A 24458-nucleotide genomic window follows, 5' to 3' on the forward strand; every position below is an offset into this window, starting at 1 on the left:
CTGAGCGCTTGGTGCCGTGCTCCCATGCCATTGGTCGGTGGCCAATCACAAGTCCTTCTTTACTCTCCAATTGGTGCTCTTGGTGTTGCTCGCCCCTCCCCCTCCTGTCAATCAAGCGTCGCTCTGGGCATGGCTATTGCCTGCCTTGCACGATGTCTGCTTGCCATGGCGCCGTTGTACGTGACCACTTCCTGCTTGTCTTTCCGGTCAGTCCTTATGGCGGCAGGGGATTAATTAATGTGTGCATTAATTGGGCTAAATAATGTATGTGATGTGTTGCCATAAGGGACAATGGATAAATCACAGAGGTTTGACTCACCGGGGAATTAGCTTAGTCCTTATTCTACCTATCACCGGATCATCCTCGTATGATGACAGGTACACACTTAATCCGACATTCAGGATAACAGAACTTAGTACATCGAGATTCCCTATCCCGACAGACGAAGCACCTACCTATGCAGATCTACCTAAATCTATATATGCCTACCCAACCAACATTACAAATTGATGTGTTCAGATTGAGAGATGATCATGTGGAAATTGTGGAAAGTTTCATCTTCCTGTGAAGTGAGTGGAGAATATGGAGGAGAAGATAATATATTGTTAGCGTTGAGGAAACATCAATGTCAGTATGAACAAATCTCTGGCAAGCCAAGTATGTGACAATTCAAACCAAGAGGCTGATGGATGCTCTAGTATTTCCAGTTACATTGTGTGGCATAGAGTCGTGGACAGTGAAGAAGAAGTAAAGGAAGAAGATTCACAGTTTTGACATTTTGGTTTTGGACACATGTTTAAAATTCTATATCTATATGGACTGCAGTTTGCAAGATGAAGAAATTAGGTGAATCAGTGGTTGAAGAAAACAAAAGTCTGGAGAAGTAAACCATGCTGTATATGGTTTAGGGAAGAAGAGGAAGAGGTAGAACATGTAAGTGCTGGATGGATGGGGTGAAGGATGAAAGAGCTGCTGGATGGATGAGGTAAAGACTGAAGCCAAACTGTCTCTGCCAGAGCTCCAGGAATCATTGCAGGATCAGAATGTTTGGAGAAATTCGATCACAAATGTCACCAGAAGTCGGCCATAACTTGACGGAATGAGACAACTAGATGTGACATTATGTATTCCCCTTGTTTATAGTACCCTGTTGGTCCATGGCATTATAAGTAGGGATTATCATTGATTATTTATTATGTGACGTATTGCTTGATTATTACCGACCCTGAGTAGTTGGTGAAATATACTGTGGGAAAGAAAAGCGAGACGCAATGCACTGGAGGTAATATTTGTAGAACCGGAACAGGAAGTCAGTTTGTTCTCACCTGCATATGGCTGTGAATAAAGGATGGAGAACCACTGCTGATGGAGATAGGAGTGTGGAAAGGGATGCCATTTTGTTGTTGGGGAGAAATGGCTGTGACGAGACCAGGACCAATGGTAGATGGGCTATGCGGTTGTCTCCTGGTGTCCATGGCTGGTAAACCTGGTGAGAGAACGTCAGTGACCAACTAAGACATCACTTTAAACTCACATTCGTATATTTAACCGGTTAAATCCTACTATTAATTTGCAATTGGTCACGGGCTTTGACACCAACACAAATTTTTATTACGGACCCTCGGCTTCAAAATGATACATATATCGAACAGTTTCAAATGGAGCACCTCGTTGCTATTAGAAAATTTAAATTGTATTGGATGTGGCAATAAATGTGACTTGTTGCTCCCAGATTGCTGGCTCGATAACAGAAGACGCCATTTGCATTTCTGACGTCATTTGCATTTTTGCCGCCTCCATCCATACCCCGTTTTGAATATCGTGCGGACACAGGCAACTTGCTGGTCATCCTAAAACTTCATGTGCTAGCAATGACCAAAATAATTTTGTTCCACATCCTGGGAAACCTCACTTTGTCAGACATGTCATAACAGTCACAACAGTCACAACAAAACACGGTAGAACCTCGTTTTTTCTGATAGAATGTTAAATGTTCTCTTGTGACGTCAATGACTTTTGTAGCATCAATGACTATATATGTGTGGGGGTTCAGACCCCCCCCCCCACATCCCCCCTTGTGTTCTATTATCGTTTGACCTATTACCAAGTATAAACAAGAAAATGTTCTGTTTTTGATTGATTTCTGTATACTCATAATACTTTCATGTTCTTTGGAAACTTGTTATAAAAAGTTATATGCTTTGTAAATCCAGACCCTGATGATATAATCCCTCTGTGAAGACCAACCTATCTTTCCCAGTCCCCCTTAAAGGACTGCGTTATATCACTTTCATGTTTGACATTTTTACGACTTGCTGAACTCCCCCAAAAATCAGGTTTCTAGAAAGTAGTCAACATGTTGTTTGACCCTTAAATGACCTTGGAGACTACTCTGTCTTTCCTTTGTCTCGAGAGCAAAAACCACACCCCAATATTCCCTTTATAAAGTGAAACTCGACCGAATTATTTCAGAGCATCATGTTGGAATCCTGGTCCTTGTGGGCCTCAGTTTTAAGCATTTTGCTTTCCACAAGCTTGTGTTTGATGAATCAAATAAACATCTCAGTTGTTCCTTCTCTCAATCATGAGTCTTGAGTCCTAAGTCACGGATCCATCAAATGGCGAGCCAGGCAGGAGTCAGCTCCGGCAGACTCGGGACGTGGCTCCAGGCGCGAGTGAGTGGGAAAAAACACCAGCTGGTTTGATCGGTCTGGGTGAGGTGAGCCTTGGGTTTATTTTGTTATAGACTGGGATGTTAGGCTAAATTGGAACTCACTCTGTCGCTCGGTGTCGTTTGCCTGTTCCCTGCTTCGAGCCTGATCCTCGAACAAAATTTAAGAACGAGCCGTTTTTGGGCTCCAGAACAACTGAGCTGTTTATAGGATTCGTCAGGGTAACGTTACGGGACGGGAGAGTAAGGTGCCCCAAGAGGGCGCCGAGGATAAGGAATAGATTGGTTTCGAAAGTAAGGTTAGAAGCGTCATAAGGACGCCGGCAAAAGTAAGGTACAGTTAGCATATATGCGGGAGAGATCTCTGATTAGGCGGCTATATGTAGGAGAGATCTCTCGGGAATAAGGAGTAAGGTTGCCTGATTACCTGGCGGTTACCTGGACAGGTAAGATACGGTTAGCACACAGAAAGTTGTGAGGCGGGCGAACCTCTAGGAGTTCGACTAGAAAGCTAGGAGTTAGGGTAGAAAGTTGTGGGGCGGGCGAGCCTCTAGGAGTTAGGGTAGACAGCTGTGCAGGCGGATGAGCCTCTCGGAAAGTGCAGGCGGTCGAGCCTCTCGATGGCCTGAGGAAGCAGGCAAACTAATTGCAGGTGCAGGATAAGGCGGGAATAAGGAGTAAGGAATAAGATAGATAAGCGAGCCAGGGAGCGACCAATGTCGCTCGTTGAAGATCAAGACCCGTGGAAGGTTAGGTAGATACAGATCCCCTACCCTCCAAGCCCTAAAGCTCTGTCCCGGGGCTTCAGGCAACAACACCCCCCTGCGCAGCGAGCCACCTCCCCCTGACCCCCCCCTTCCCCTGCCTCAACCTTCTCACCCCTTTCCTCCCCTTGTCCCAAAAATCCCCTTTTCCTCTGAATGAAATGAGACGTATACGAATGAATGGGAATTGCTGCACAAGATGCTCTGAAATTGATGGGTGTGCATGAATCCACGTGTGCTGTAATGTACGCGGTTAGTGTCAAGTTGGTCGGATATAAGGAAACGCATGAAATGCGAGCCGGTTTGACAGTCACGTGGTATGAGGAACATGAACGAATGTGGATTTTGATGACCACTTGATGTGCAACACCACTGTGTGGGCTTCGAATCATTGTGATTGGCCGCTTGCGGTGCGGGAATCCAGACCGGGATTGCCGATTCTGGCATCCATCCGAGGGTCCTGGTGATGTTCGGTAATTGACGTGTGTATTTTTATTTGTTTGGGACGAGAGGCGAACGGATGGTCTGGCGGTTCTTTTATGGTGTGCGAGCGGGCACATTGAAGTGTGTGAGGGGAGATTCAGTCGGCTTGGGGTTGGTGTAGACCTGGGTGTTCGTGAGAGGCCGCTGGTAAGGTGTGCGACAGGTACAGGGTGTGACAGGAGAAGATGCAATCAACGATTACATTGTGTATTAGCGACTCGTGTATTGGTATATCCCTGAGGCAGCTCACCTTTAGGATGATGGTTTGTCACGTTTTGATGATGATGATGATGATGTCATGTGCATTTTGGGTCAGAGAGGTCAAGGGTCAGAGATCCTGTTTTTTGCGATGATTACGAGCTAGGGATGAGTTAATGACCAGCTGATTGACAGCTAACTATGTTGACAGCTCAATGTTTTGACAGCGGACTTTTATGACAGCTGTCAAACTCGTTTGAAAAGACTCACGTCCCTACGCGAGGTAAACCCCGCCGTGAACGCGAATAGAGCGGCATGCAGGCTGGTTGCCGCGGCAACGGCCCTTGCAGGAAACCGCGAGGCGGGAGTGTTGGGATTCGTGTGGAGGCACGAGGGTGCGCGCCGGGACGGGGGGGGGGGGGGGCGGCGAGGCGTCGTCGCGTTGAGTTGGTTGTGCCAGGTCGATCGGCGATCCCTGAATTTAAATAGGATTTTTGTCGTGTGTATTGTGCATTCGTCATTGACGTGTGTGTGTCGATTTTAGCGTCTATCCGAGGATCCTGGCGACGTTCGTTTAATTAAAGTTCTGTTGGTGTGGAATGCTGTCAGAGGTGCGAAATACACACCTTTGATCTGGAGGGGAGGTATTTTGGTAACTTACTTCCGTGATTTCCGTTTCATTGGATGGGAATTGGGAAATGCGAGCCCTGCCGGGGTTTTGAGTTTGTTGAATTGGGTTTGGAGCATGGGATTTGCTCAAAGTGCCGGTGATAACTTGCCTACTCTCAGAGGGGATGTGTCCCGCACAGGGGGAGAATACTGCTATGAGGTTGCTCGGATGATGTGTGCCCAGATGCATTGTGGGTCATTGCGACTTTGCTGAATGTCGGTGAGCAAGGGAGACGTTCGTGTGTGTTTTGTGCGGTGTGCTGGACGCCATGTCAGAATGGTGGGCGCCTGCGACATGCCATGCATTGTCATAAGGAATACGTTGTTTAAGATGGAATTAAAAGAGGGACTTATAGCGACGAAGAGGGAATGTCAGAGGGTACATGAGGGGTTGACAAAGAGGTTGGACGAGGTGACAGAAGCAATGGAGACGAAAGAACGGGAGGTAAGGACGCACATAGAGACGACTAAGGTGACATTAGAGGAAGAAATTGGGGGGGCACATGGAAGCGCGTGAGGGGGAGTGTTACAGGGGATGTAACGGAAGAATGCACGCTTGAGTTGGTAGTAGAGCACGTGATTGGGTGTGCGGAGGAGTTGTCACAGAGGAGTGGGCGCGAGGAGATGTGTTGAGGAATGTGCCGAGCGAGCACACGTGCGAAAGGTGTGCACCAGGTAGGGAGGGTGCTGTGGTCAGGTGTGTAACGAAGCTTGGGAGCGGAATGTGTGTACCTGGGAGGATATTGTTCCAGGCACGGAGATGGTAGAGCACGCCTCCCAAGAGAGGCTGTGGGATTTTGGCGGGAGTTCTTGCAGAGGCAAGATGCACCTTTCTTCGTTTGAAATTTGACCTTTTTTTGAAGTTCATTTGACCTATGTTTGAGAATGATTTGAGATCATGGGAATGATTTGGAATGGGAATGAGGTCAGAGTGAATTCGCTAGCCTTGAAAGGGCGACAGGCTGAGTCAATCTATTGGGTGTTAGTTCAACGAATTGTTATAGAAGTTAAATCGGAAAAGGGAACAATATATTGTTGGTTAAAACTGAAATTGTGGACGTAATTTGTGGATAGAAGAATATCGATTTCTGAAATTTGTTATAGTTGTGGTTGACGTCTTACTCGGGAAATAAACAGATTTCCGGTGCCGACCGGAAGCGTCAGTTACAGTATGCTTTGAATTTAATTCAATCGTGCTGTGAGTACAGTGATGAGTTTGATCGAGCTCTGGGGTTATTCACGTTACATTGGGGACATTTGAGAGGGTGCAAGGAGATGCAAGTAGCATGGTCCAAGTCGTGGTATCAAAAGGGTTGGTACCTTCTTGAAGAGGGTGGGTGCCCAAGTGCATTGTGGGTTATCATAACTTGCCGATTTTGGGGCGCGCACCAAATACAATAGAGATCGGGCTGCATGGTGAAGCATGGCACCCCGTGTGGTTCGTGTTCGTCACGTGTGCGTGAGGCTGCAGTTGCGTGGAATGCAGTGAACCTGTCCGATTTTTTGCCTTGTGAGGCTCCAGATATAGGTTGACATATAAATGCTGTGAATAGGTGATGTCCTTTGTTGGGGCTTGTGATACGCCTCTGTTATCTGTCTGTCTGTCTGTGAGTTACAGTGTGTCTGGAGAGGAGGTCAGTCAAGTAGGATGGGGCCAAGTTATGGAGGGCTTTGTAGGCCAAGAGGAGGATTTTGTACTGGATGGTGTATTTGTCGAAGAAGAGGGTTTGGTCAAAGATGGTGCCAAGATTCCGGTTGTGAGTGGAGGCGGATACTGGGAAACCGTCGATGTTGGGGGCAAAGTTATGGGTGGATTTGGTAAGCGGTTTTGGGTAAATGAAGATTAATTCAGATTTAGCATAGTTAAGTTTGAGGAAGTCGATTTGAAGCCAGGATTTTATTTCAGTAATGCAGTTTGTCAGGAGATGGATTTGGTGGAGATTAAAGCTGGATGTCATTGGTGAAGCAGTGGAATTGGAGACCATGGTGCATTGGCCATGGTGCACGACGGATTAAGTGACCGAGGGGGGATAGGTACAGGATGAAGAGGAGGGGCCAAAAACTGAACCTTGAGGGGGAGCGAATTGTGGTGATTAAGCTGGTGTAGATGCTGTCAATTTTGCTTTGGATGAATGAAAGGAAGGAAATGCAGTTTCTACTGTAAAGGACTGGTGGTGGTGTTCAGGGCGCTGAGGAGTTTGTTCGTAGTTGTATTTGAGGTTGTTTGCTCACGTTGTAGAGTTTGTTTATTTATTTGTTTGTTTATTTAGTTTGTTTGTTTATTTAGTTTGTTTTATTGTAGAGAAGAGTGCTTTTGGGTTTTCCGGAGCCAGAGTGGATAATTTGAGAGTAGCAGGCGGAGCGGAAAGGGGCATCTTTGTAGTGCTGTAGGTGGTCCTTGTAGGCTTGGGAGTGAACTGATTTGGGTTTTTTATAGGCGCAAGCTGGTCAAGGATGGTGTGATCGATGGTGTCAAAGGCGGCACTGAGGTCGAGGAGGATGAGAATGTTGAGGTTGCCGGCGTCAGAGGAGAGAGAAGGTCATTGGTGATTTTGAGGAGAGCAGTTTCAGTACTGTGGTTGGAGCGGAATCCGGATTGGAATGTTTCATACAGGTTATTGGCAGAGAGGTGATGTTTGAGTTGTGGCCACAGAGCGTTCCAAAACTTTGACAGAAAGGGTAGGTTGGAGATGGGTCTGAAGTTATTTAGGGTGTCAGGGTTTAGTCCAGGTTTTTTCCAGAATGGGAGTGAAGTTTCACGAGGTTATTGGGAAATCGGTATGTGAAGCTGGATTAAGTTTGAGTGGTTATTACATATGCTCTGGGTCCATGTGGTTAATGTGATGTGACTTTAAAAAAAATGAATTGGAATCGCTGTAAACAGTGTAGATGGAAAAAAGAGATAGACAGGGACAATGGGCTGCTTGGTGAGCCATGGATATTGGCATTGGATATTGGCATTGGATTGGTGGATATTGGTGGATATTTTGAGTAAGTTTCAACGGGGACTGGACATATGAGACGGGGACGGTAAGACATATGAGAACTATTGTATTATCTTTATTTTATTTTTATTTTTCTATTTTATTATTCTATTTTTATTTTCAATATTTATTTCCACTATTTTTATAAATAGACCAGGTTATTTTTATTATTTGTTTATTTACGAAAATAAATAAATAATAGGGGGAGGTTAATGGTGGTGTGTTGGTGGAAAAAGTCGTTGTCATTGAAAGTCGAGTTGAAACAATTTGTATGGGATTTATATTGTAGATATTGGACAGCGATTGGGCCAGAGGCTGAAACAACCTTGTAGGGAATTCTTGTAGGGAATTTGGAAAATGCGAGGTGTCCTCACATTCGCAGGTTCGGTGATAAAGAATTTGGAAGAATTTGGAGAGATAAATAAATAAAGAGATAAAGAATTTGGAGGCCACCAAAGGGCGGACACTGACGTTGCTCGAGGCAACGCAAGGGCGGACAGGAAGGGCCGCCAACCCATGGATAGGATGCACAGATTGTCAAAAGGATAGGATGCACAGATTGTCAACACATACCACCAAAATTAGGGCAGGAATAGGGAGTTGGTTGAGAATGCCGGCGATAACTCACCGATGTGTGTCCCTGTGTCTGTCTGGTCGTCTAGCAGGCCATGGAGTTATAATTCTGAAACATGGATTTCAAAGAGGCAGGTGTGTGCCCTGAGAACATTTTTGATGGGTCTGATGGATTTTTGGATGGATGGGTTTGATGGATTTTGATGGAGTGGGCACTTTTTGATTGGCACTGGGGGCTGCTGTTGTGTGGACTGGGGAACGAGGGCGGCGTAGGTGACATGAGGGGAATGCCACGCACTGCGACCGTCTCCCCCCAAGACCAAGGTTGTCGGGGACATGAGTGGGATGTCGATTGCAGTGATGTGGGATGTCGATCACAACCTGACGATGTTGTTCGTGGAGGAGGTCTTGTGTTAAAGTTGGGACGCGTTGCTGGGGATCTGGGTGGCTGGCACCCCGTGTGGTTGGGGGTTGCAGGTTCACAGAAGGAGGTTGGAATCCAGTGTTATGTTCGGAGCACGCAAGGCTGAGCAGGATGGATTGCCATTGGGACGTGTTCTCAAATGATTTTATCAAAATGATGGCTCCTGAGTAAGGGGAGGGAGCAGGGAAAAATATTCACTGTAACAGGTGTTGTTAAACTGTTTGTCTGCATGAGGATGGCAGAGTTGGCCTTCGAGACTCATGTGAGTTGTGTCTGGAGGCAAGGTTCGGGAGGGAGTGTGAAGAAGGAAGGACAAAGGGTTGTAAAAAGTTGATGGTAAGGCAGGGTATAAGGGAAAGTGGTTGTGAAATGCTGTCTTAGTGATAAGGAAGTGTTGGTGGTTGGCCTGCACTGGGATGAGTGTGACAATGAATGGAAAGTTGTGGCTTTTATTTGACAAAATGGTGCTAGGTTGCCACAACACAGGTTGGGGCTGGTGCAGATGGGATCATGGCTCTGCAGACCAGGTGAGCAGAACTCCACCAGGTACGCTGGAATCACATCAGTTGAATTATTGCTCGGAAAGGAAGGTATTTTCGGATATTGGTGAAAGTAAAAATAACATTTGAATTTCCAGACATGACGCAGGAAATGCAGCTATAAATAGAGATGAGGTAACTAAATGCCAATTGGTGGGCAGGGGGGCTAGGAATACTAATCGAGGATTTAGTCCTTGCATGTGTGAGTAAATGTTCCACAGGATGGACCCAAATGAACCTCCGGCTGTCGACGTGACTGCGGACCCTGGAACCACGACCCGAACGAGTCACTGAGCAGCAATGATGAGATCTCCGCGTCTGAAGAATGTTCTTCCATTTTAATGTTGCCAATAACGATTTTGAAAATGATTTTGATTATACTGAAAAATTGAATTTGGATCCGGATGTGGACTTGCTTTTCACGGACCCAGTCTAGTAATTCTCTTGTCACTTATGTCTCACGAGCTCACAGCAGTTCAACCCTTGCTGTCCCAGCCCTGGATTTTGACTCGGCTCCGGACCCAGATGCAACGCTGGGCCCGCCTGCCAGGAAACCGATTATCCTGGATCCCAACATGTCGCATGCAGACGCAAACGACTACTTAAAGGAAGTTTCTCTCTTTTTCATGGAATGTAAGGCTCTGACTGCTGGTCTTCCAGGCTGCAGGTCTAAGCCACTTGATACTAATGTTGATATGTACTCCCCGGCAGAACGACGGCACATTAACGGCCTCATGAACATGAATATCGACTGAGCGCCAAGATCGACAAGGACTACGCCTGCAGAAGCTTGGGCGAGCTCCAGCTAGGGAGGGGTCTCGGTTGCACCTTCGAGGCCAAAGGGTGAGCCGGGAGATCCTCTCGGGTGTGGACCCCTGTGGAAGCAGACGATTTCGTTGCGGATCCAACGAGCTATTGGATATTCATGTCTCTGTGGCCAGCACACTTAACACATGCACCCACACACACGCGAATCGTCCTGCTGGGTGCGATGCGAGGTGCTTTGGGTGCGGGGCATGCCCACTGGGCCGCATTCGCGTGGTATTTTCATTGACTGTCTCCCTACCTTGATTTAATAAAGGCCCTTTTTTTGGCTCGTAGATAGCGTTGTATCTTTGATCCAAGAGGACGGTATGTGGGGGTTCAGACCCCCCCCCCCCACCTCCCCCCTTGTGTTCTATTATCGTTTGACCTATTACCAAGTATAAACAAGAAAATGTTCTGTTTTTGATTGATTTCTGTATACTCATAATACTTTCATGTTCTTTGGAAAATTGTTATAAAAAGTTATATGCTTTGTAAATCCAGACCCTGATGATATAATCCCTCTGTGAAGACCAACCTATCTTTCCCAGTCCCCCTTAAAGGACTGCGTTATATCACTTTCATGTTTGACATTTTTACGACTTGCTGAACTCCCCCAAAAATCAGGTTTCTAGAAAGTAGTCAACATGTTGTTTGACCCTTTAATGACCTTGGAGACCACTCTGTCTTTCCTTTGTCTCGAGAGCTAAAACCACACCCCAATATTCCCTTTATAAAATGAAAGGCTTGCCCGAATTATTTTAGAGCATCATGTTGGAATCCTGGTCCTTGTGGGCCTCAGTTTTAAGCATTTTGCTTTCCACAAGCTTGTGTGTTTGATGAATCAAATAAATATCTCAGTTGTTCCTTCTCTCAATCATGAGTCTTGAGTCCTAAGTCATGGATCCATCATATGTACCCTACTAATGAAGATCATGTGTTTGAATTTTGGTGTGGTTAAAAATATAATTCAAATTGCACACTTGATTAAGCGAAGTTGATTTATATCTGTAAATGTCAATAATTGTGTCACCGTGGGCCTTGTGGTCAAGGTTTCCCTGATTTGATAGAACTCCATGCCCAGCAACTTCTACCATTCACATATGCATTCGTTTTGTAATTACTCTTTTGTAGAACAAATAACCCTGACAAGCCAATTATCCCAGCTTCTATGACCTAATTTACAATCGAAACAAGGTGCTTTGTCAAATTGGCTTGAGCAGATGTCATCAAACATGGTACCCAAAGTGGAAGTCCTTTTGTAAGCGCATAAAACGTACTCAAACAAATGGTTTCTTGAAATAAAAAAAATCCATTTATAATGGTCAACTGTTTGTGACATCATAAGGATAGTCCTTTACTTAATCTAGCTCAAAATACACTACATGTACAAAAGTATGTGGACACCCCATCTAATTAGTGTAGTCAGCTATTTCAGCCACACCTATTGCTGACAGGTATATATAATCAAGCACACAGCCATGCCATCTCAATAAACAAACATTGGCAGTAGAATTGACCGTACTGAAGAGCTCAGTGACTTTCAACGTGGCACCATCATAGGATGCCACCTTTCCAACAAGTCTTTTCGTAAAATTTCTGCCCTACTAGAGCTTCCCCGGTCAAATGTAAGTGCTGTTATTGTGAAGTGGAAACGTCTAGGGGCAACAACAGCTCAGCCCGAAGTGGCAGGCCACTCACAGAACTCAAAAATGCGACTGCAGAATGCTGAAGCGCGTAAAAATCCTCTGTCCTCAGTTGCAACACTCACTACCGGGTTCCAAACTGCCTCTGGAAGCAACATCCGCACAACTGTTGTTGGGAGCTTCATGAAATGGGTTTCCATGGCCGAGCAGCCGTACACAAGCCTAAGATCACCATGCGCAATGCCAAGCATCAGCTGGAGTGATGTAAAGCTCGCCGCCGTTGGACTCTGGAGCAGTGGAAATGCATTCCCTGGAGTGATTAATCACGCTTCACCATCTGGCAGTCCGACGAACGAATTTGTGTTTGGCGGATGCCAGGAGAACACTACCTGCCCGAATGCATAGTGCCAACTGTAAACTTTGATGGAGGAGGAATAAGGGGCTGGGGCTGTTTTTCATGGTTCGGGCTAGGCCCCTTGGTTCCAGTGAATGGAAATCATAATGCTACAGCATACAATGACATTCTAGATGATTGTGTGCTTCCAACTTTGTGGAAACAGTTTGGGGAAGGCCCTTTCCTGTTTCAGCATGACAATGCCCCCGTGCACAAAGCAAGGTCCATACAGAAATGGTTTGTCGAGATCAGTGTGGAAGAACTTGACTGGCCTGCACAGAGCCCTGACCTCAACTCCATGGAACACCTTTGGGATGAATTGGAACGCAGACTGCGAGCCAGGCCTAATTGTCCAACATCAGAGCCCGACCTCACAAATGCTCTTGTGGCTGAATGGAAGCAAATCCCCGCAGCAATGTTCCAACATCTAGTGGAAAGCCTTCCCAGAAGAGTGGAGGCTGTTATAGCAGCAAAGGGGGGGGGGGGGGGGGGGGACCAACTCCATATTAATGCCCATGATTTTGGGATGAGATGTGTGATGTTCGAGTGTCTACATACTTTTGGTCATGTAGTGTATCATGTACAAAGCATTTTAAAAATAGTTTTTGTAATATATTTTTGTTTATTTATTAATTTATTTATTTGTATACAAGCTCGTGTAAGAGCTAATATTAATCACAAAAAAACATAATAAAGGGAGCGGGAGACAAGATGGGGAGAGAGAGGGAAGCATACAAGCACAACAACAGTAGAGAACAGGGACATTGGGAGATCTGTGGGAGGGAGAGGGCTTGGGGGGAGAGGGTAAGGGTCGGGTTGGTGCTTTGCAGGTGAACATTGTATCACAAAATGTCTCGTTATTGGATTCCTGTTAAGCTGGCACCTCATTTCCTAGCTTTGGTTGGTTGACTTCAAAGATCCCTTTGTGTATTTGGTGATCCAGAGTTGTGAGTTATTGCCGCCGGTACTCTGAACAAACTCCAGATTGCTGTCTTAAACCAGCTCTACACAAACGTCAGTCCTGGAGAGCCTGTTTACGAAAGTCTTGGACCAATGTACCTCATGTGACCTACCCTACAAAATGATGAGATTCATTGAAGCCATTAAAGTAGTCGTAAAAGTAGTAGTAGTAGTAGTAGTAGTAATAGTCGTAGTAGAAGTAGTAGTAGTTACTGTCAATGCTGCAATTGCACTTTCAGGAAGACTATCATATTAAAATACACAATTTGGTGTCTGTCTGTCTGACTGCGACATATTCGGTCATTACTTATCCAATCTCAACCAAATTTGACTGTGGGATTAAGGGTCACACGACGGAGGTTGTATCGACTTTATTTGTCCCCCTCCCCAAGGGGTTTTCCGCCTTTGGAAAAATTCTTGTTAAGGTGTTAAGGATAGCTTATCATGGCATTTTTACAAGGTCACTTATAATAACAAAATAATAAATAGCCCTGAGTGGGCTGACAGTCATCTCTTGAGGTTGTAGTTCAGACCTCTGCTGATTTGGGGGAACCCACCTGGGAGCTCCCTGATCCCCAAGGGAGGTTCCCTGATCCAAATCCCCCCCCCCCCCCCAAAAATAATCTAAAACTGAGTGATCCTATGGAACATCAAGCAGAATGGCTGTATTTGGGTTCAGAGCAATCAGCTGGTAAATAAGGAACGAGTAGGGATCCAAAGTTTCAGGGGATAACCACCACTGGGAGCACCCACGTTCCAAAATCGAAAAGTCAAAGCCTGAGCGATTGTGTGGGCCATCAGTAGAAGGGCCGTATTATATCGGGTTTCAGAGCAATCAGTTGGTAAATAAGGGAAGAGTCGGGATAAGAAGTTTCGTCATTGCCACATACCCAAGCGCTCCACCAAATTTCGACCGAATCCATCCACAACCTTTTGAGATATCCTGTTCACAAACAGACAGACAGACAAACACACAGGGGTGAAAACATAACGTCCATCCACCTTTGGTGGTGGAGGTAATAATCAAAGTAAGTTCTCAGGAAATCCCTGTATGACGTTAAAACCAACGTATTTGATCTATAAACGCTTCTCCTGGAAATGCAACCAAAATCCTATTTGATTTCCCCATTTCTGCTGGCACTGTGCTGATTGTTCAAGGCCTACATGTCCATATTCACAAGAACCCCTGATCCCTCTGTTCGTGTTTCAAACCGATCTCTTACATTGGGTAATCGCACCCTCCACAATCCCCCACAATCCCTCTCTCCTCTCCAATTATGTCATTATGACGGCATTAGTAGCTACTCTTTACATGGCATTAGTCCACTTTAAAATGTCTATGAATATTCAAGATCACGAGTGTTCTAAAAAGACCCGGGCATCTTTGGTTGTTAATATATTTAGAAGCACAAATGATACAAAGATACCTTTTGGTTTATATGATACAGAAACTCAAAGTTTTGTGCACACCATCAATACACTTCAATGTGAGCTGCGTTTTTGAAGTGCAGGACATCAAGATGGTACATGAGGTCTTGCCATGTTTGGCTAAGCAAGTTTGCGTCCACCAGTGAGCATGCAGCTGTGATCTGAGAACGAAGACCCTGCAGGTTTGCCACCTTGGTGTTGTAGACAACATCTTTGACAAATTCCCACAGAAAAAAAATCAAGGAGGGCTATGTCTGGTGATCGTGGGGCCAGGCGGTTGATCCATCTCGGCCAATCCAGTGACCTGGACATCTTTCATTCAGGACGGCTTGAACGACTAAGGCCCAATTAGGGGGAGCGCTATCCTGTTGAAAAACAAGCATTCTGAGTATTGCGCTGCAATACATGTCCCCTACCAAAGTTAAAAGTGCCATAACTTTGGCAAAAATGATCGAATATGCAAATTTATGCACGGTTGATGCTGGTTTTCAAACTTGATCTGAGGTATGCTGAGACACGTGTGTCACGCCTCGCCTCGTTGATAAGCCCGCAAGGTCGCTCCGTGGAGCAGCCTGCACGTATTGCACTGTGTGAATTATATAATTACCAACTCACGGTCTGAGGTACTAGCGATTCAAGAGATATCCATTTAAAAAAAAAAAAATTCGTTTAATTAACGATATCTGCCAAACCACGTGCCCTATCACAAATTCCAAAAGGACATTTTAGTAGACTGACATGCTGAACAGATCTGTGACGTTTCCCCTCGATTGGATCAAAAATGAGGGAGGGGCTCGGTTTTAAAGGTTCATGCTTTAAAATGTCATAACTCTGAAACCGTGTGACGCATGACATCATGCTCGCTGACTTTTTTGTTCGTTCGTCATGGGTATGCGGTTCTGCCTGCAAAGTTTGGCCTCGATCTGTTCAGCCGTTGCAGAGAAAAAGGGGTTTTCGTGTTTTCACGAAAAACAATATGGCGGCCGAACCACGTGACCTGTGACGTCATGGTTACCATTAAAATATTCTACAGACTGAGTCCCCCCTACCGTGCAAATTTAATCTCAATCGGTCCTATTATTGCAGAGAAAATTAAAACTTGAAATGGCACTGAGTTAAGGAGCATCAGAATTATCAGAATTCCCAAAGTTCAAAGTGCCATAACTTTGTCAAAAATGATCGAAACGTCGTGAAGTTCGAACTTGATCTGTACCTTATCATGAGGAAACCATGTGCCAAGTTTGAAATTATTAGCATTAAGAGTTTAGAAAAAAAGTCCGGAAAACTGTTCTTTGCATGACAGACTGACAGACTGACAGACTGACGGACTGGCGGACTGACAGGCGGAGGGACGGCGTGCAAACCTATAGTCTTCTCCAGTGTACACCGGTAGGGGACTAATAATATCAGGTTGTAGGTCTTCAATCTGTGGGATGGCAAATTCTTCCAACATGTTCACATAAATTGTTGAGGTGACTGTGTCCGTGTGTCCTCCGCAAAGAAAAACGGGCCCACCAAGCGGTCATGGAGAAGGCCACACCACACAATGACCTTTGGACTGTCGTGTATGTGTTCAATGACCACCTGGCGGTTTCAGAACCCCAGATCCTCACATTTTGCTGGATGACCTTTCACGATACATGAAATCAAATTTAGTCTGTGAACTTGACCTTTTTAAAGTAATCTTCGTCATCCTCTATGCGACTGACTGTTCATTTCCAAGGCAAACGCCTTGCATTTGGATCCGTCATTTGGTTTGAATTCCTGCAGAATCTGCACCTTATAGGTATAAAGCTTCAGTCTTTTATGCAAATTCCTGTGTACAGTGGTGGTTGGTAGTCCCAGTTCTCTGGATGCACGTCAGATTGATTTTCTGGGACTTTGTTGAAATGATTCACACACTACTCGTTCAGCGTCTGCTGCACTTATGCTTGGTCGACCGGTACTTTTCTGTTTCTGACAACTTCCGGTCTCCTTAAGTTTCTGACAACTTCTAGTATCCTTAAACCTCGTATACCACTCTCTGATACTAGTCCGCGATGGCGGATTCCTTCCAAATACCTTGTACGAAAATTACGCTGAACTTGCATGTCGGATCTCGCCTCGTTGAACTATTCGACACACTGATCTTTCTCCTGTGGAGTCGCCATTTTCTTTAAAATTGAACCAACAGACATGAAAACTCATAAAACCTTATGAGTTTCTGTATCATATAAAACAAAGTGAATATTGTTGTATCATTTGTGGCACGAAATATGTTAACAACCAAAATTGTCCAGATCTTTTTGGAACACTATTATTGAAGTGCTCCGAACCTGGACAAATACCGTGATGATGTCATCACGACAACGTCATGACTGCAAACCCAGAAGGGCCTCTTGCCTCTTGGAATCATTGATTGTTGCGTGTGTGTGTGTGTGTATATCGTTTGTTGTAATCTCCATAGCAACCTACATGTCATCACACCCAACCCGGATGTGAACCCAGCCATGTTCATTCCCTGGAAACAAAACAACAACAGGCACACACACCCACTCATCCCCACAATACAATAAACCAGATCACGAGTGAATAATAAAAGGAGCAGAGCAGATGATCGATGATGTGATCTGACATTTATTTGCTTGAGGTTTGGCAAAATAAAACCTCCTCAATTGAACTCGCGCATCGGCACATGATCAGAAATGAACGGTCACCTCGGGATTAAAAGCGGACATGTGGCAAGATGCGGGGTCTATTGGCTTGGTCACCTCGGGATTAAAAGCGGACATGTGGCAAGATGTGGGGTCTATTGGCTTGGTCACCTCGGGATTAAAAGCGGACATGTGGCAAGATGTGGGGTCTATTGGCTTGGTCACCTCGGGATTAAAAGCGGACATGTGACAAGATGCGGGGTCTATTGGCTTGGTCACCTCGGGATTAAAAGCGGACATGTGGCAAGCTGCGGGGTCTATTGGCTTGGTCACCTCGGGATTAAAAGCGGACATGTGGCAAGATGCGGGGTCTATTGGCTTGGTCACCTCGGGATTAAAAGCGGACATGTGGCAAGATGCGGGGTCTATTGGCTTGGTCACCTCGGGATTAAAAGCGGACATGTGGCAAGATGCGGGGTCTATTGGCTTGGTCACCTCGGGATTAAAAGCGGACATGTGGCAAGATGTGGGGTCTATTGGCTTGGTCACCTCGGGATTAAAAGCGGACATGTGACAAGATGCGGGGTCTATTGGCTTGGTCACCTCGGGATTAAAAGCGGACATGTGGCAAGATGCGGGGTCTATTGGCTTTGTCACCTCGGGATTAAAAGCGGACATGTGGCAAGATGTGGGGTCTATTGGCTTGGTCACCTCGGGATTAAAAGCGGACATGTGACAAGATGCGGGGTCTATTGGCTTGGTCACCTCGGGATTAAAAGCGGACATGTGGCAAGATGCGGGGTCTATTGGCTTGGTCACCTCGGGATTAAAAGCGGACATGTGACAAGATGCGGGGATCTATTGGCTTGGTCACCTCGGGATTAAAAGCGGACATGTGACAAGATGCGGGGTCTATTGGCCTGGTCACCTCGGGATTAAAAGCGGACATGTGGCAAGATGCGGGGTCTATTGGCTTGGTCACCTCGGGATTAAAAGCGGACATGTGACAAGATGCGGGGTCTATTGGCCTGGTCACCTCGGGATTAAAAGCGGACATGTGGCAAGATGTGGGGTCTATTGGCTTGGTCACCTCGGGATTAAAAGCGGACATGTGGCAAGATGCGGGGTCTATTGGCTTGGTCACCTCGGGATTAAAAGCGGACATGTGACAAGATGCGGGGTCTATTGGCCTGGTCACCTCGGGATTAAAAGCGGACATGTGGCAAGATGCGGGGTCTATTGGCTTGGTCACCTCGGGATTAAAAGCGGACATGTGGCAAGATGTGGGGTCTATTGGCCTGGTCACCTCGGGATTAAAAGCGGACATGTAACAAGATGCGGGGTCTATTGGCTTGGTCACCTCGGGATTAAAAGCGGACATGTGACAAGATGCGGGGTCTACTGGCTTGGTCACCTCGGGATTAAAAGCGGACATGTGACAAGATGCGGGGTCTATTGGCCTGGTCACCTCGGGATTAAAAGCGGACATGTGGCAAGATGCGGGGTCTATTGGGTTGGTCACCTCGGGATTAAAAGCGGACATGTGGCAAGATGTGGGGTCTATTGGCCTGGTCACCTCGGGATTAAAAGCGGACATGTGGCAAGATGCGGGGTCTATTGGCCTGGTCACCTCGGGATTAAAAGCGGACATGTGGCAAGATGCGGGGTCTATTGGCCTGGTCACCTCGGGATTAAAAGCGGACATGTGGCAAGATGCGGGGTCTATTGGCTTGGTCACCTCGGGATTAAAAGCGGACATGTGACAAGATGCGGGGTCTATTGGCCTGGTCACCTCGGGATTAAAAGCGGACATGTGGCAAGATGCGGGGTCTATTGGCTTGGTCACCTCGGGATTAAAAGCGGACATGTGGCAAGATGTGGGGTCTATTGGCCTGGTCACCTCGGGATTAAAAGCGGACATGTGACAAGATGCGGGGTCTATTGGCCTGGTCACCTCGGGATTAAAAGCGGACATGTGGCAAGATGCGGGGTCTATTGGCTTGGTCACCTCGGGATTAAAAGCGGACATGTGACAAGATGCGGGGTCTATTGGCTTGGTCACCTCGGGATTAAAAGCGGACATGTGGCAAGATGCGGGGTCTATTGGCCTGGTCACCTCGGGATTAAAAGCGGACATGTGGCAAGATGTGGGGTCTATTGGCTTGGTCACCTCGGGATTAAAAGCGGACATGTGACAAGATGCGGGGTCTATTGGCTTGGTCACCTCGGGATTAAAAGCGGACATGTGACAAGATGCGGGGTCTATTGGCTTGGTCACCTCGGGATTAAAAGCGGACATGTGACAAGATGCGGGGTCTATTGGCCTGGTCACCTCGGGATTAAAAGCGGACATGTGGCAAGATGCGGGGTCTATTGGCTTGGTCACCTCGGGATTAAAAGCGGACATGTGGCAAGATGTGGGGTCTATTGGCCTGGTCACCTCGGGATTAAAAGCGGACATGTGGCAAGATGCGGGGTCTATTGGCCTGGTCACCTCGGGATTAAAAGCGGACATGTGGCAAGATGCGGGGTCTATTGGCCTGGTCACCTCGGGATTAAAAGCGGACATGTGGCAAGATGCGGGGTCTATTGGCTTGGTCACCTCGGGATTAAAAGCGGACATGTGGCAAGATGTGGGGTCTATTGGCCTGGTCACCTCGGGATTAAAAGCGGACATGTGGCAAGATGCGGGGTCTATTGGCCTGGTCACCTCGGGATTAAAAGCGGACATGTGGCAAGATGCGGGGTCTATTGGCCTGGTCACCTCGGGATTAAAAGCGGACATGTGGCAAGATGCGGGGTCTATTGGCCTGGTCACCTCGGGATTAAAAGCGGACATGTGGCAAGATGCGGGGTCTATTGGCTTGGTCACCTCGGGATTAAAAGCGGACATGTGGCAAGATGTGGGGTCTATTGGCCTGGTCACCTCGGGATTAAAAGCGGACATGTGGCAAGATGCGGGGTCTATTGGCTTGGTCACCTCGGGATTAAAAGCGGACATGTGACAAGATGCGGGGTCTATTGGCCTGGTCACCTCGGGATTAAAAGCGGACATGTGGCAAGATGCGGGGTCTATTGGCTTGGTCACCTCGGGATTAAAAGCGGACATGTGGCAAGATGTGGGGTCTATTGGCCTGGTCACCTCGGGATTAAAAGCGGACATGTGGCAAGATGCGGGGTCTATTGGCCTGGTCACCTCGGGATTAAAAGCGGATATGTGGCAAGATGCGGGGTCTATTGGCCTGGTCACCTCGGGATTAAAAGCGGACATGTGGCAAGATGCGGGGTCTATTGGCTTGGTCACCTCGGGATTAAAAGCGGACATGTGACAAGATGCGGGGTCTATTGGCCTGGTCACCTCGGGATTAAAAGCGGACATGTGGCAAGATGCGGGGTCTATTGGCTTGGTCACCTCGGGATTAAAAGCGGACATGTGGCAAGATGTGGGGTCTATTGGCCTGGTCACCTCGGGATTAAAAGCGGACATGTGACAAGATGCGGGGTCTATTGGCCTGGTCACCTCGGGATTAAAAGCGGACATGTGGCAAGATGCGGGGTCTATTGGCTTGGTCACCTCGGGATTAAAAGCGGACATGTGACAAGATGCGGGGTCTATTGGCTTGGTCACCTCGGGATTAAAAGCGGACATGTGGCAAGATGCGGGGTCTATTGGCTTGGTCACCTCGGGATTAAAAGCGGACATGTGGCAAGATGTGGGGTCTATTGGCTTGGTCACCTCGGGATTAAAAGCGGACATGTGACAAGATGCGGGGTCTATTGGCTTGGTCACCTCGGGATTAAAAGCGGACATGTGACAAGATGCGGGGTCTATTGGCCTGGTCACCTCGGGATTAAAAGCGGACATGTGGCAAGATGTGGGGTCTATTGGCCTGGTCACCTCGGGATTAAAAGCGGACATGTGACAAGATGCGGGGTCTATTGGCTTGGTCACCTCGGGATTAAAAGCGGCCATGTGACAAGATGCGGGGTCTATTGGCTTGGTTACCTCGGGATTAAAAGCGGACATGTGACAAGATGCGGGGTCTATTGGCCTGGTCACCTCGGGATTAAAAGCGGACATGTGGCAAGATGCGGGGTCTATTGGCTTGGTCACCTCGGGATTAAAAGCGGACATGTGGCAAGATGTGGGGTCTATTGGCCTGGTCACCTCGGGATTAAAAGCGGACATGTGGCAAGATGCGGGGTCTATTGGCCTGGTCACCTCGGGATTAAAAGCGGACATGTGGCAAGATGCGGGGTCTATTGGCCTGGTCACCTCGGGATTAAAAGCGGACATGTGGCAAGATGCGGGGTCTATTGGCTTGGTCACCTCGGGATTAAAAGCGGACATGTGACAAGATGCGGGGTCTATTGGCCTGGTCACCTCGGGATTAAAAGCGGACATGTGGCAAGATGCGGGGTCTATTGGCTTGGTCACCTCGGGATTAAAAGCGGACATGTGGCAAGATGTGGGGTCTATTGGCCTGGTCACCTCGGGATTAAAAGCGGACATGTGACAAGATGCGGGGTCTATTGGCCTGGTCACCTCGGGATTAAAAGCGGACATGTGGCAAGATGCGGGGTCTATTGGCTTGGTCACCTCGGGATTAAAAGCGGACATGTGACAAGATGCGGGGTCTATTGGCTTGGTCACCTCGGGATTAAAAGCGGACATGTGACAAGATGCGGAGTCTATTGGCTTGGTCACCTCGGGATTAAAAGCGGACATGTGGCAAGATGCGGGGTCTATTGGCTTGGTCACCTCGGGATTAAAAGCGGACATGTGGCAAGATGTGGGGTCTATTGGCTTGGTCACCTCGGGATTAAAAGCGGACATGTGAAAAGATGCGGGGTCTATTGGCTTGGTCACCTCGGGATTAAAAGCGGACATGTGGCAAGATGCGGGGTCTATTGGCTTGGTCACCTCGGGATTAAAAGCGGACATGTGGCAAGATGTGGGGTCTATTGGCTTGGTCACCTCGGGATTAAAAGCGGACATGTGACAAGATGCGGAGTCTATTGGCTTGGTCACCTCGGGATTAAAAGCGGACATGTGGCAAGATGCGGGGTCTATTGGCTTGGTCACCTCGGGATTAAAAGCGGACATGTGGCAAGATGTGGGGTCTATTGGCTTGGTCACCTCGGGATTAAAAGCGGACATGTGAAAAGATGCGGGGTCTATTGGCTTGGTCACCTCGGGATTAAAAGCGGACATGTGGCAAGATGCGGGGTCTATTGGCTTGGTCACCTCGGGATTAAAAGCGGACATGTGACAAGATGCGGGGATCTATTGGCTTGGTCACCTCGGGATTAAAAGCGGACATGTGACAAGATGCGGGGTCTATTGGCCTGGTCACCTCGGGATTAAAAGCGGACATGTGGCAAGATGCGGGGTCTATTGGCTTGGTCACCTCGGGATTAAAAGCGGACATGTGACAAGATGCGGGGTCTATTGGCCTGGTCACCTCGGGATTAAAAGCGTACATGTGGCAAGATGTGGGGTCTATTGGCTTGGTCACCTCGGGATTAAAAGCGGACATGTGGCAAGATGCGGGGTCTATTGGCTTGGTCACCTCGGGATTAAAAGCGGACATGTGACAAGATGCGGGGTCTATTGGCCTGGTCACCTCGGGATTAAAAGCGGACATGTGGCAAGATGCGGGGTCTATTGGCTTGGTCACCTCGGGATTAAAAGCGGACATGTGGCAAGATGTGGGGTCTATTGGCCTGGTCACCTCGGGATTAAAAGCGGACATGTGGCAAGATGCGGGGTCTATTGGCTTGGTCACCTCGGGATTAAAAGCGGACATGTGACAAGATGCGGGGTCTATTGGCTTGGTCACCTCGGGATTAAAAGCGGACATGTGACAAGATGCGGGGTCTATTGGCCTGGTCACCTCGGGATTAAAAGCGGACATGTGGCAAGATGCGGGGTCTATTGGCTTGGTCACCTCGGGATTAAAAGCGGACATGTGACAAGATGCGGGGTCTATTGGCCTGGTCACCTCGGGATTAAAAGCGGACATGTGGCAAGATGCGGGGTCTATTGGCTTGGTCACCTCGGGATTAAAAGCGGACATGTGGCAAGATGCGGGGTCTATTGGCTTGGTCACCTCGGGATTAAAAGCGGACATGTGACAAGATGCGGGGTCTATTGGCCTGGTCACCTCGGGATTAAAAGCGGACATGTGGCAAGATGCGGGGTCTATTGGCTTGGTCACCTCGGGATTAAAAGCGGACATGTGGCAAGATGTGGGGTCTATTGGCCTGGTCACCTCGGGATTAAAAGCGGACATGTGGCAAGATGCGGGGTCTATTGGCTTGGTCACCTCGGGATTAAAAGCGGACATGTGACAAGATGCGGGGTCTATTGGCTTGGTCACCTCGGGATTAAAAGCGGACATGTGACAAGATGCGGGGTCTATTGGCCTGGTCACCTCGGGATTAAAAGCGGACATGTGGCAAGATGCGGGGTCTATTGGCTTGGTCACCTCGGGATTAAAAGCGGACATGTGGCAAGATGTGGGGTCTATTGGCTTGGTCACCTCGGGATTAAAAGCGGACATGTGAAAAGATGCGGGGTCTATTGGCTTGGTCACCTCGGGATTAAAAGCGGACATGTGGCAAGATGTGGGGTCTATTGGCCTGGTCACCTCGGGATTAAAAGCGGACATGTGGCAAGATGCGGGGTCTATTGGCCTGGTCACCTCGGGATTAAAAGCGGACATGTGACAAGATGCGGGGTCTATTGGCTTGAGGAAGCTCGGTGGGAAGCGGGTGAAACGTTGCCCAAGACTGCACTTGCTTATTACTTAAATATTCTCTTGCTTATTATTTAAATTATCATCGTAGATCAAGTTACTTTTTGATTGGATGCACCTTTTTCTTCTTTTTAAAAATGTATAATCCCATCCATCCCAATCTTATACCTTCTTAAATATTAAAAACTTAATGAAGCTGCGTGCGTATGAAGCCTTCAAACCCATTGGCTGGACAGCTGGCCTGACTCCACCCACAATAATTTGATGTAGGAAAATCATACGTCTGCCACGTTTGTGCTATGGTAAACCGTCTGCCATGTGTGTTCCGTTAGCAAACAGCTTGCCATTGCTTGCCAAGCGATTTGCTTGATTCAAAGTGCACAAGCAAACATTCGACAGAACGGAGTGCTCGGCACCGCTAACAACATGGCGGTCTCTAAATCTCCATACAAATGTTGACAATAGTGTTATCGGCAGTTGCGTAGTGTGCAGCAGTATACGACAAAAATGGGTTGTACAAGCGTGC

The 24458-nt window shown here is 47.4% G+C and overlaps 1 protein-coding gene across 1 annotated transcript in view; it reads right to left on the reverse strand.

Annotated features, from left to right (window-relative positions):
• The window catches only part of LOC137431837 (titin), a 172015-nt gene that overhangs the window by 145832 nt on the left and 1725 nt on the right, over nt 1-24458 (reverse strand). Inside the window, exon 2 of the mRNA XM_068123580.2 lies at nt 1327-1487. Within this exon, the coding sequence (XP_067979681.2) occupies nt 1327-1476 (150 nt within the window). The 5' untranslated portion in view covers nt 1477-1487. The remainder of the gene's footprint in view (nt 1-1326; nt 1488-24458) is intronic.

The sequence above is a fragment of the Myxine glutinosa genome, chromosome 7, assembly GCF_964187855.1.
Source record: "Myxine glutinosa chromosome 7, kmMyxGlut1.1, whole genome shotgun sequence".
Lineage (NCBI taxonomy): Eukaryota > Metazoa > Chordata > Myxini > Myxiniformes > Myxinidae > Myxine > Myxine glutinosa.